This window comes from Acanthaster planci, linkage group LG12 (assembly GCF_054643075.1).
Source record: "Acanthaster planci isolate LZ-2023a linkage group LG12, COTS_SCS, whole genome shotgun sequence".
Lineage (NCBI taxonomy): Eukaryota > Metazoa > Echinodermata > Asteroidea > Valvatida > Acanthasteridae > Acanthaster > Acanthaster planci.
Window position 1 is genome coordinate 2390135 of NC_141788.1, and position 13602 is coordinate 2403736.

Below are 13602 nucleotides of genomic sequence, written 5' to 3' on the forward strand. Positions count from 1 at the left end.
AGCAATGCAGTATTTTAAAATGCAACCCCTGAAAATACACCTTTGCTTCTCAATTATCAACCGTAATTTCAAATTCAGTTTTGCTAGTTTAGCTGCCATTTCGGTGCCTTTTAAGTTTGTATTGTATTGACTGATTTTTGTATCTGTATAAGACTGCACTTTCCAATATGTTTTAAGGGATATTCATACCTTGAAGGAATATAAAGTCCCACAAAAGGTGTGTCTAAGAAACATTTATGGCGTGCACCCTTTCTCAACACAGTCGACGCGCTCTGTCTGTCTTTGCAGTGTTGCCGGAAGTGTGGTCTACTCCTATTTCACGTTTGTTGATAAACAAGCACCCCCAAAGACAACGTCGGGAGATCAAGGAGCTGGTAAATCTGAAAAGGGTACAGTGAACGTGGTGTAGTGACCCTTCTGTCGCATATTTCCCACTCTTGCCATTCTCCCGAAAAAAATTTGTCACAGCCGTATTTTAAACAGTAGAGGAGTCGTTAGTTAACGGCATTCATGAAATAGCAGTAGGTACGTTGTTCCATTTCATGACGCAGCTGTGATGTCAGTTGTGTATTCTTGTACATGATGGCGTCAGATAAGATGCCAGTTTCTTCCATTCATGAAACAGTTGTTGATGCCCTGTCAGACCGGTAGGCAGAGGGTGTGGGGGAGGGCATGGCTCCACCTGCACATGCATTGCATACACATGTAAGTTTATCAGTGCCATACATTATCAGTTAGTTATTAAAGAGATTCCACTGTCTAGCAGCAATTTCCCTCCCCTGTGAGGAAAACAAAATTCTTGGAAATGTGACAAATTCACAGTGTGGTCAAAATGCGAAGGGGGATTTTATAAAAACGTTTACACAGAAATGCAAACATTTCACATCATTTGAATAATATGTAGAAGGACCTCTTCTTAAGAAAAAAAAGGATAAACGAACGTCCCCCCTTCAAAATAAAGAGTTAGCAACTGTTAAGAGGCTGGAGAGCAATTAACGGGTTATCATGTACCCCGATACCTTCACCCACACCCTCGCTTCTCTATTTGAAGTTCGTCTTCAGTCATCGTGTTTTTCTAAAAAAAAATGGCCATTGACACAGTCAGGGCTGCTATCGGCCTCTCACAAATGCGCCGTAGATACAGTTTTGTCGTGCATAACCTGATAGGCACATTAGTTGTCAACATTTTCAAGGTTTCCATCACTGGCATTAACCTGAATTGCAAATCAACCCCTGGGCATGCGTCACGAACTTGTTATCTGGCGTGTTCAAAGCCAGTCATGCATTTATCTCTGACTTCACTCATTCAGCTTGACCTGTCACATTGAGTGCAATCAACAAGCCATTTCTCGTTTCCAGACATTGTCTCCATATCGGTCCATGTCACGATCACAGATTCTTTTTCCCTGTACATATATCAAACGGCCTCAGGCTACAGGCTTAACCATTTTTCTTTCATTCAATATGATAATAGTACTTTTAACAGTATTAGAGTTGAGTTCCTTTTCTTAGGCTAGCGCCTACAGTGAGGTCATGTGGTTGGAATCAGGCTGACAATTTTTGTCCCGGCACTTCTAACTTTTAGACTGTCAATTGTGCCTGTGCATTCCAGCTAGAAGTTGTGAAGGAGCAAAGCTGTGTCTTTGAGTATTCTGAAAGAATTTAAAATCCCACCCAAACATATTTTGCCTGAAAAAATTGTTAGGCCCTCTCTTTTCCCACTTACTCTCCCTACTTTTTCAAGGGTTCTGAAAACATAACTGTCTTTTGTTTGGTTTTATGAAAAGCCTTTGTATGCAGTCCATGTAGTCTAACTAGACAGCTCGATTCCTAACATAGGACCTTGAAAGTCAGAATATGTGTTTTTGATAGAGTGCAGTCAAGGCAATAGCTGCAATAATTGAATTTATTACGATGAAAGCACATGTACTGATTGAGAAAAGAGTAGTTTACCATTCAATTTACAACCAACCACCATGATTGCCTTCACCAACTCTCTTTTCGGGGCTTATGTTTGTATTTATTCCTGCGATAACTTTGTGTGCGTGTGGTTTTTTTATGGGGAGCGGTTGCAAAAGAAGATGATGGATAGATTTAAAAGTCATTACTGAGATGGCATCATACTGCAGACTGCGTTGTAAATGGAACACAAGCTTTGAAAACCTGTTTGACAAATTGGATGCTCTGACTTGCCAAATAGCTTACGCTTTAGCTACTGCTGAATTATTCAGCACAAGGCCTCAGTGAATGAGTTGGTGAAGGGATTTCGTATGAGTCTCTTGTCATGTGCTGTACAGACCGCTACTGTGGATTAAATCTATCTCTTTGACTAAAGTGACCAATAGTTTGGGAAAAGGTTTGAGTTAAAGTGACAGTTTTAATGCACAGAGGTGGTGTGTACAGCACCTGATAACAGACTAATGTGAAAATACCATCACCGACTCATTCACAGAGGTTCCGTTGGTGGTCTGGCATCACTCTTTCTTCTTTGCTTCTTGCCTTGTTTCTGTACAGATTCCAAGCAGTAAAAAAATATATATCTTCTCTCAGGAGTGTGTTAGCTCAAGGCAGGTAAATGTCTCTGATGGTCACATGATATCAGACAGGTAACATATCCGTATCAGTCACGCGCACTGGTGACATCAGCCAGTGAGCCAGACTTCAGTTGAATTGTGAAGTTAAACTTGCTTGTTAAAACTCGGCATTCATTGCCTTCAATACAAGACATCTGATTGGGGAAAAAAAATACATTCAGTAGGATGTTGCAACTCATTCGTCTGCCAGAATCAAGAGAGGGTGCTATTTGAGCATTTGATGGCAGGTGACACCAGAATTGAGGGTTTGGGGTAATATTTGATTGCCTGATGAAGCCACACAAGTTTTGAAGTGTTAGTGTTCATAAATGAAGAGGCATAATTTGACGATGTGTAGGATTGTCGTGTACAAAGTAACAGGTGCTTGATAAATGCCTAAGCCCTAGTGCTAATATCCGTTTAACTTCTCATACACCTCAGGGGTCGTTGCCCTTCCTAACCCTAAAAATGTTCAGCGTTTATGTGATATCACTGCAGTATGGTTTATTATCATTGTGAGTATTCTAGAGAGATTACACTGATGGTTTGTGATCGATTTGCCTCCAGTTTTATGAAAATCAAACATGCCCTTCCCATGAAATGTCCCTTTTTGTGAGACGGGTAGGCCAAATGGACCATGTAATTGTGCTGACTTTTCCCATTGATTTGTGCTTCACATGCAGTTCAACACATGAGAGTGAACTATGAATAACCATGACAGCAAAGTCCTTCATTGGAATGAACTGAAACCCAGGAGAATTCCTCACAATAGATGTCTTCACTTGCCTGACAAGTTTCAGAAATTATTGTTCACGGGATAATTGAGGTCTCGTGCCGAAAACAAAGCCCTCTTAAAGTTGGGGGCTAAAAAGAACATCTTTGGGAAAACGACTCCTCGCACTGCTTGCATTCTGCAATTAAAAATGCAGACAACTCATGACACTTCTTCCCAATGGTGCGAGATGGACACATCCCAGTTGCATGTCTAACTTGAGAACTAGTCCTTCTCCACTCCAAATGTATTGGCGCATACCTATAACAAACAGGGCCGTAGCTCATGAAGGCCATTTTGGATATAGCCTCTGGATATAGCCATGGATATAGCCTGAAAATGATTTATGGGGGAAAAATAAGGCCACAATTCAAGTGTTATCATTTCTAAGAAAGTATAACTAGGTTTTTTTAAATTTACAAATAAAGCCACTTTTAAATCTAAATATTTCTTATTTTATATTTTGCAGTGTAAATACCAAGATATTTGTTTAAGGTTGCATTTTTTCAGAGGTCTATTTTTATGAATACTTAGGAAAATTGATGTAAAGTTACTTGTGTGTTGTGGGCATTCGCACTTGAAAATTCCCTTTCCTGCCCTTTAATTTCAAATAATTGATTCTTTCTGGCAAGAAAGTGCTAATGAATGAGATACAAAACATTTTCTTTCCTTTGAGTAACCGTTCCCACTTTCAGAAAGCAATTTCCACCTTCCCCACCCTGTCCCCCTAAAGTTACAATTGAGCCCCGTGTAAAGCCTGCTTTCGCTAGAGCGGTGTGATGCGTGTTGGCATCATAAGTTCACATTTTCATCAAAGAGAAACAACCGTTTTTCTCTGTGATGGTGGCAAATATTTTAGAACTTGATGTGAAAACTTCCCACCTTTTGCCTTTCATAAAGTCCCGTTGTTTTGTTGGGATGATAAAAACCATTTTAAGAATCCTTAGTGCATGGGTTAGACACAGTCGGATATATGTATGTTGGTAATCTGTTTTTCAGATGAAAGCTTCATGAGTTTATTTTTTTTTTTGGAGAGTGAAAATGAAAAGATGTTGCAGAGATTTATATTTTATGTTCTGTGGCCCCCCTTTTACGTAGTTTTTCAAATTAAAACTTCCAATTTCAAATTTCCAATTTCAAATTTTCCCTGAATCAAAGCACAACTCTCTGTCTAACCTCATTAACAGACTAAACCAGCTAGTTCATTCCACTGCACCAGGGCCGTAGTCGACTCTGTCACAAGACTAGTCACAAGTCCCTTCACAAACCCAGTCACAAGTGGCAGGATGACAATTTCAGTATCTCTTTTGTCGCTGACCATTTGAAGATCTTGCAGCTTGATTTCAGACTTGACCACTTGTAAAAATGTGATGGACTTGACTATGGTATGCCCAGTTAACCCTCACGTGTGGATTAACGTTTCATCGGCAGAGAAAAATGAGCTTTCATCTTGAACTTTCTTTAACACGGTGTTTCATTAGTTAAGAGTAGTATTAGTTCATAAAACAGCGGCAGTGCTGTCAGTAGCTTTGTAGTTGATTAACGTATGAAATGACAGGCATATATCAGTACCTTCTAGACCCTGCCGTGAAGATTATTGAAAATAAAATGATTGGATTGGCCACATTTTCAGACGTCCGTGAAGACACTGAGACTGTCCAGGTGCAGATGTCAAACAGAGGGGAACCACCAACCCCTGTAGAGAATTATACCAAGAATGGGAGTGCAGAGCAATAGCCACTGCTGATCCAGGAGCTCAACGAGAACCTCCCCCCCCCCCCCGACATCGGTTGGGGATCTTTTAAGGCTTTGAAGAGACCTCTACGTCCCCGAAAATAAACGCTTCTATTGGATATAGTCACACTGAGCTGTGCATCCACTTCTGTGGTCTTCTGCGACGAAGACACTCAGACAATGAGAAGTTAGATAAACTTGAAGCCTGGTTGAATGACCAGTGGGAACAGCTTTTAGCCTGGTTGAATGACCAGTGGGAACAGCTTGTACACCACAAAGACAGTGTTTGAGGGTTGGAAAAAACCTCTAGTACAGAATAATTCAAGAATAGTCGGACTCTTTCTCTCAAAGTCACTTTTAAATTGTTGAAAACATTAGTCATTACTTTCGTGAATGTGTTGATTTTTAGGACGGAGTTGATTGGAAATGTTTAAATTCATCCAGTTGGAGAAATGACATAGTGAAGATGTGAAACACATTGAAGTATGCTCCCTGAAGCGAGTTTTGCTGATGCAAAAAGTCCTGAATATATAAATAAGTTGTAAATTCAGATCAATGGGTAGTTAAGGTGACCACGGGTTCAGTTTGGGGAATTCATCAAACCTTTTTGAGAAACGACAGCCACAGCTGGAGAGCGTGAAGGTTCAAAAGCTAAATGTGAAAGAGGTCATCCAAAGACAGCATATTTCTGATGTTTGCGGCTATATTATTTTAAGAGGCCTCTCCGAAAGTGTGTGGGGGATCCCTCCTCATCCATTCATCCTCCAATTTTAATATGATTTTACATACATCCTTGGGGGTTAGAGTCAAGCCTGAAATGTGGTGCTGCATGGCTTAGTGCATTGTGCTCCATTGCGAGAAACCATCAAGCTGCATGTTGCATGCCGAATGAAAATATCACATGCTTTGATCTTGAAGCTACTAATGCAGCACTCCATGTCAGATTTTTAGTTTCACAATCCTTTGAGTTTTTCATTAATCCTATCAAGTTCTCTGTTGATTATTGTAACAGTGCGCTTGTGCACAAACCTTTTCTTCTCTTTCAAAATCTACCTGATATTTTAAGATAATTAGTCAGGGTTTAGGATAGGTGACACTGGCGGATCCTGGTGGCCATTGAACTTAAGGCCATTGAAATAAACTTTTAACATCCACACTAAGGCTGGCTCAATTTGAAAATGTCCTAAACTGGCGTGATTGCTTCCGACTAGTGATTCCATCCAGGAATTGTTCTTGGGTAGTGGAAGTATTTGAATCCTTGTTGAAAGTTGGTCGTCTGAATAAGTGCCGGCCATGCAGCCTTCTGGATTGGTGTGAACTGTCGTGCCTAAACTGGTCAATGTTGGTTTCAAAAGTTCATAGCCAGAGGAACACCCAGGGAGGTACATGTAGTCTATTTGCTGTTTTGTAGAGTTTCTTGACAGTTTGGATTTTATAAGCGGTGTCTTTTTTTAAAGATCAGGTCATGTATTGTGATCTGTGAGCCAGTGTGATACTTTGAGGTAAGGCAGTTAGAAATTTCAACACCTGGCATCACGTCCAAAGGAGCACGTTAAGTGTGCATAAGTCAGCATGTGATAGGGTCCAATCTGACTTGTGCGGTGGTCATTACAAATGATCCACGGCACGCTCCAGCCTCCATACCATGCAAACATTGCTGGAATATCAAAGAGGCTCGCTCTACCCAATCGGCAAGAGTTGAAATTGCCCGTTTTTGTAATATAATCTTTTAAGTGATTAGCATCAACACATGCAAGTTGCTTTTGTTTCCCGTAAATTTGTTTATGAAAGATCTACCAACAAATCGTGTTTTTTTTTATATTTGACGTGTGTGATGCATCTGTTGAAAAGTATATTTTAAAGTTTCCGTTTGATTTTTAAAGTTGCTGCAACTACTGTGATATTCAAGTACCTCATCAGGGGTGTTATTTTGTTTTGGTAAATTTACTTCACTTCTGCTACGAGCTTCAATGTAATAGAGTACCGTCATTTCATGTACAAGTACGACATGACACTGGCCATACTGTTAGCATAAATCTTTTGTTTTCATTTATTTGAGAGACTCCATGTGAACTTTAAAAATGAGTCCACTACATGTGGTACATCATTATGTAAGTTTCAATAAAAGTAACTGTACATTAAGAAATGGTCTCGTTCTGGTGTTCAAATGTGTCGCTAGATTAAAATCATAAGTAAACTATCTTACTGTATATGTGACAAGTGAGGAGTGTACATAATTTCTTATTTACATTTGTTAACATAATTACAATTCTTGTCCAATTGAAATAACTGTAGAGTTCATTAGCCCGCCACCTGTCAAAATCGAAATTCTAGATATATGGGGGGTTTCTAAGCTTTACTTCATTACAGCATAGGCCTTTGTACCGATGAGGTTACTATTCGTTCACGTGTACTGTACATTTCTCTCTAGAACTTCAACTCTGTTATCTCCTGTTGCCCATAGGAAAGCATGCGTGGAAACAAAGTGTACCATCAGTACAGAGGCCTACTGTTAAGGCAAGGGTTTCACTCCAGTGTTTTAAAGAGCCACAGAGGGTATATTTTTGGGGGTGGGGGGGGAGTCCAACTGATCGCCCTGAGTTTACCACAAACGAAACTATGGCTGTATCCAAATTACTTGGCTGTGGCCTGAAATTATGCACGAGTCGATGGTAGCGGCTGAAGCCAGTTCCCATAGAGTTGTGTGTAATTTTAAGCCATAGCCGAGTAATTCGGACGCGGCCTATGTAAGGTTTGACTTGCAAAGCACACCTGCACACTGCATGTAAACTGCGCGAGAGAAAGAATCGAGACAGAACTTGAGGAGTCTGAAGATTATGAGGTTTGGGGTATGGAGGGTTAACCCTAACCCTCCTCAATCCTACACCTGTTGGAGGACTGAGGAGTGTTAGGGTTAATGCATAAGAAGTGGCAGGTCCTTCAGAACTTTGCAAAACTGACCTGATGGGGAAAAGAAATCTCTACCAATTTGGATTTAAAAACTGCATGAAACAAAGCTACAACAAACGGAAACCAACCAAAACCTTCACAAATAAGAGCTCTTCAAGTTGCAGAAGATTGAAGGAACTCTTTGCACAGTGAAAATACACAGCAATTGCCCCCATGTTTAATTTCAACCTCTTGGAGCAAGATTGAACATCAACCTTGGTCAACCGCTGGTCAATTTTTGCATGGTGCCCAGTATATACATGTATTTTGTACACAGCATACCAGGGAAACTACTCAGTGGTAGACCACGGGCAATTGCTCCAACTTACACTTACGTACTGAGTAACTGGATTTTCAGAACCAACAGTGAATAGCTTAAACTCGCTCTTTGGCGAGGTACAGATTAATACATAAATCTAGCGCATGCTTATGAATTTCATCCATTTCACTTGATGAACGCAAAGTGAAAGTGGTGTATTTCATTAACAAGTAAAACAAAACGGAAAGCAAGACAATACACGCCTGCGTGCGCATTTCGTTATCCGGCTGCAGCATTGAGTGATGGGGCTATTTCAAAAGCATAGAAAACTGAGATTTCTACGGCACTGACAAAGCAAAGTTTTCTAAGGAAAAAAAAAAAAGAACACTTCCCAAGCGGCATTTAATTACCAAGCATTTCATGTGGCATCACCTCCATGTACTGCAACTGAGATCTTTTTCAAGTTGGTTGTTCTGAAACATTTAGTGGCCCAGCAAGAATCAGGCGCTATCACCAAGGCCAAGTCGACCAAGCTCTTTGACTTCTTTAAGTGAATCATTATGAGCATTTCAGACTCGTAGCCTCAGAGAAAGTTTGAAATGATTACAAAGAGGAACTGTTTTGAGACATCAAATTCCCAATTCAAAACCGCCATTGTTTGTAGCATGAATGCCGACACTCGGGCAAATAACATTTTGGAGAATAAATACCCTGTTCGCAGGTACAGATGCAATAATGCTAAATTATGAATCTTGATAAAGCCGTAGGAATGTTGTCCATCAATTTCCTGTCCAAGGAAGGCAGAATTTCATGGTGCTCCAATTCATAGCAATTAATTTGGGGCTAACTGCGGCCTCAACAGGCAACCGCGAATCGTACATTCATTCTCTGAGGTATCCTATGTGTTGACTGGCTTTGCTGTTGTACTAGGACATCTGATGAAATATTATCAGCATCCCTGCTCTACCCAGCATCAAGAAGTTTGATTCAACAAGTACAAATAAGTAATTTAAAATTGGAGATGAACTTTAAGAAGTCTATTTCTACCGCAGAAGACACACTGATTTCTGTATTTAAAAAAGACAAAAAGTCCCAAACACTGATTGAAAGAAGTCCCTCGAGTAAAAAAGGCCCTCAAAAATTCTGTGAATTGTTTCCAGTTTTTCATAGACATTATTTACAGGATTTTTCACACGAATGTTAACCACATTCATGATTCTGGTAAAATTGTTAAGCTCTGCATTATCAGAACTATTTGACAGACTGTCCCATTTTCTGCCACTGGGTTCAAAGGATTTGTCCGCACTCTGACAATCTGTTTCGGCTTGACGATTTCCTCATAGACTGCAAAGCAAGCAGCCTGTAGGTGCATAGATGGCATTTAGGATCAGCAAATCACCACTTCTGCGCAAAAAACTCGAATAAAAGTTCCCCATAATACTGACAAGCATTTGATAAAAGCAGAAGAATGTCTGTGATTTGAGGGATTGGGTCCCTGAGCAGTTACCACCATAAGGCCTTCTTTTCAACTCCACAGTTAAAGTGAAAGCAACCAGTTCCCAAAAACGCTCAACTAAGGACCAACAACAGAAACAAGTTACTGCTTATAACACCACACCCGTCGTACAAAATGGCGAATTATCCCCCATCGGTTGAATCCCTCTTTCATGACATAAACATTCTTCGCTTTTTTCACGGTTGAGTAAATAAAATCAATGTACAGTTTATCATACGTGCAAAGCAAGGTGGGTTAAAGTAAACACTACCCTAGACACAATAAAGCAACATGTACCATACACACAATTAAAAACAACATACACGAAAATCACTTAAATGAGGTTTAACATTAAAGTATGATGCCATTAAAAAAAATTCCTGACAGGTCACAGATAAGTTTAAAGTGGTTTATCTTTATTTATAACGCGTCAAACATTCCGTATGCCTGCAAAGACAGCTTATTTCCAAAACGGTCGTTGGAAATGCCCCATAATAAAATATATTATTGATCTGTGAAGCATACACTGATGTACGCTCATTTTTGTATTTACAATGGAGGTCAAAGGTCAAGTCATGAAGCGAACAGAGGTGGAGAACGGGAGACGAATATTCTTGGAGGGAAGGGAAAATGAAGAAGAATGCAGCTTTAGTGGCTGCTTTCTCTTCTTAAAACTTTGGTGAGGTCCAAGGAATCCACAGCCGAGTCAAAAGCACCAGGGAAAGACCCATGCCATCCTTTAACCACTTCGCGCCAAGCCCATATATCCATGTTGATTCTGCTGGGCCGTGTGACTTTTCTTTTTTTTCTGTTTTCGAAATTCTTTAAAAATTCATAACTTCATTTACTGGATGTTAAAAAAAATCGGCCCTGTGCAGCGGAGGGTTAACACTTACATGAATGACTCTCTAGTGGCTACTCTAATCTGAAAGACAACATTTATTGATGCCAGAATATTTCAGCCAAGCCTGCTGCCTTGTAAAAAGAGCCCAGATTGTGCGGTGTTATGTAATTTTCTTTTGTTCCCGAAACTGGCACAGTGCGCTGCTGACGTCTTTTCAATGGGGGGCAGATTAGCATGTAGCCTTATTGTATCGCTCATCGCTGGAGCGCTTTTGTCCCCGGTGGTAATCCGCTCGCGCTGAATGCCACAAACAGTGGTATAATCTTTCAAAACAATGATGGATTTCCTCCGCCATTGACAACTGAAAAAATGTTGGTAATGCCAAGCAGCTCAGTCTTTCGTTTCTAGTACGGTCTTTTGTCCGGTTTCAGACTCCCCAGCTTCATGTATAAAGCCTATGTCCCTGAAACCGGGTACCCCAGCACGAAGTGGTTAAGACCTCTGGTGTGAATATGCATGATTGCCCTTATATGGAGTGAAGTCATGGCATCAGGGTGAGGGCTTGGGCGGTGACACCACTCAGCCGAGTTGCTATCGAATTGCTCAAACTCCATCACAAATGGTGGGACCAGCACAATGACACACGAACAGCTTCTGGCTTGAGACCAGACGGAGACCCTCTAATTGGCTGGTGGTGGTCGTGTGTCGATCTGAACACCACCACAACTCTGGCGCTTAAGCAGTGGTCTGGACTCGATTCTGTACATTCTGTAACCTACTGCACTGTGCACTCACACACTGCACTTTTGGATACACTGAGCTAGCACAGACAAACTGTATCAACCTTATAAGCACAAAAGCCTACAAAAGAATGGAGGCAACCCACGAGAAACCCTAAGTGTAGGAGAATTCTTGGCTTTGGTAAGCAGTGATTTCATTTTAATTGCAAGCACAACTTTGACATTGAGCCCTGAATTTTTAACCACCAAGAGCTGCTCAGTAACCGTGAACAGGGATAGTTTTAATTAGAGTGCCACCTTGCCTGTGAGGAATTCTCCTAGGGTGGGACCGTTTTACAATTTCCAAGAAAGGTGAGGGTTCACCTGAAGTGAACTTTGAACCTCGTGACCCGATTGACCTTTTCACCTCGTGGCGTTGGAGGAGTGACCGCTGATGATGGCCTGAGAGCGGCGGTTGGAGGCTTGGCGTTGGCGGGCAAGGAAGGACTGACCGGTGCTGGAGTTGGCTAGCCTGTCCTCGGCTGCCTTGCGATGCATGTGCATGCCCTGCAGGTCAAGGAAGTGGTTGTTGAGAAAGAGAGTTCACAAAAACAAAAACCAGTAAAGTGAAACATGAATGCACTCACTGGTCATTCAAACCCTGACCTTCTTGTCAGACATAACAGGAAATAGGAAATAAGTGGATCTCAAATTCACAGCGTAATCCAGATGTAACTGATGGTCGGGTGTAAGTTTGGGGAGAGGTGTGGATTTAGGAAAAGATAAATCAGTGGCATGAATGGGACTTCCACACTGAGATAAGGTGTGTGAAAACTTGAGAAAGGATGAAATTACTGAGAAGCTTTTTATTAGAAAGAGGAACTTATGAGGAATACTAGAGGTGAGGGAAGTGGATCATAGAAGCTTTGGTTGCAGGGAGACGCAAACCGACAGGATGCAACTGTGGACTTTTATGAGGTGAACAAGTGCAGAGATAAACTCGGGAAAGTAGGGTTCAAAAATTTGTAAAGGAGATGACAGGTACAACCTGACAAAGGAAGCATGACCGTGACTTGTGTGAGTGGAATCAGACTGGGGCAGACTTGAAAAAAGTTGGTTCGAGAGGTTCTAGAGGCAGCAGGTACCAAGTGACAAGGACTGGGCCTTGCACTGGGGAACTCACGGGAAGGGGGACTTCTTTCTGGGAGAGACTTCAGAGTTTCTGTCACAAACACTCACCATGTTATACCAAGCAGACACAATGAGTTTCTCCTCACTGTCCCTCATCACTTTAGATTTCTCTCTCTCGTGCTGTGGAAGAAAGAACAGAGACAGTAATTAACACTGTACCAACCGGCTGTCCTCCTGTTTCGTGTACTATCAAATTTAAGGACAAATTTCAAGATTTGCTTCAATTCATCGCCATTTTCAAGAGGGCAAAGGTGTGTCAAAGCTTGGCAGGTTTTCAATTTGGAGTTTTCAGTTTGATTGACCAAGGTATGTCTTGTAATTACTGGTAGATGTACGAGGAGGGAGGGACAGCTATATACTGAGAAAACATACACAGGAAAGCAATTCAGGGGACCTTTAGACCTTCTTCCTTCAAAAGGGTGAAGAAGCCCCAACATGGAGCCTCCCCGCTTAGAAAGACCATCAAAGATTACATACAGAAATTCAAAATGTCGTGCCCCCCAAACAACTTGGGTCCCCCTCCCTAATATTTGGTTCTGACCTACCCTTGTTGAAAACGATGACGACACGGCTAGCTCCCGATTCCCCTCCCCCTCGCCCAACTCACCTCAAGGTGCTCGATGATCTTCTGCTTCTCGTGCAGCTGGGCCTTGAGGAGCTGGATCTCGTTGGAGCTGGCCGGGCTCTGCTTGGGGTCCAGGGTGCGGATGACGCTCTTGGCCTTCTCCAGGTACTTCTTGTAGCGCTCCTCCATGGCCCGCATGTCTTCCTCCTTCTTCTTGAGCATCTCCTGCAGATTGGACGCCCTCTCCGCTGGGGGAAACGGAAAAACCGAAGACTGGTTAGGAGCCACGATGTAAGCGCCACCGACAGCAACTTTTCTCCAATGGCTACACTTCCTGTGCAACGAGAAGACGACACACAACCACCGTTGTGTCCTTCCTGCCGATACCTACAATACAGGAAATCGCCTTGGCACTGGGGCTCGACAGAGTGTGTTGGTACAGCACTCTCACTGAGCCATTTCCAAGACTAGCAAGGTGTAACTGTACATGGAGCCCATGAG

At 41.8% G+C, this 13602-nt stretch overlaps 2 protein-coding genes across 14 annotated transcripts in view; one reads left to right on the forward strand and one right to left on the reverse strand.

Moving 5' to 3' along the window:
- slc35d1 (solute carrier family 35 member D1) overlaps positions 1 to 7225 on the forward strand; it is a 13695-nt gene extending 6470 nt beyond the window's left edge. The window contains exons 11-13 of one of the 10 annotated variants that reach the window (XM_022231517.2): positions 289 to 389; positions 2515 to 2571; positions 3257 to 7225. In XM_022231517.2, coding sequence (XP_022087209.2) covers positions 289 to 389; positions 2515 to 2528 — 115 coding nt within the window. In that variant the 3' untranslated portion in view covers positions 2529 to 2571; positions 3257 to 7225. Of the gene's footprint in view, positions 1 to 288 lie in introns of all 10 variants that reach the window. The other 9 variants (XM_022231516.2, XM_022231518.2, XM_022231519.2 and 6 more) reach the window with 9 other exon arrangements.
- Positions 7101 to 13602, reverse strand: part of LOC110977458 (protein Hook homolog 3-like) — a 26023-nt gene continuing 19521 nt past the window's right edge. For all 4 annotated transcript variants that reach the window (XM_022231621.2, XM_087144006.1, XM_022231625.2 and 1 more), the window contains 3 exons: positions 13144 to 13349; positions 12585 to 12656; positions 7101 to 11912 (listed from right to left, as the gene is read on the reverse strand). In XM_022231621.2, coding sequence (XP_022087313.1) covers positions 11769 to 11912; positions 12585 to 12656; positions 13144 to 13349 — 422 coding nt within the window. In that variant the 3' untranslated portion in view covers positions 7101 to 11768. The remainder of the gene's footprint in view (positions 11913 to 12584; positions 12657 to 13143; positions 13350 to 13602) is intronic.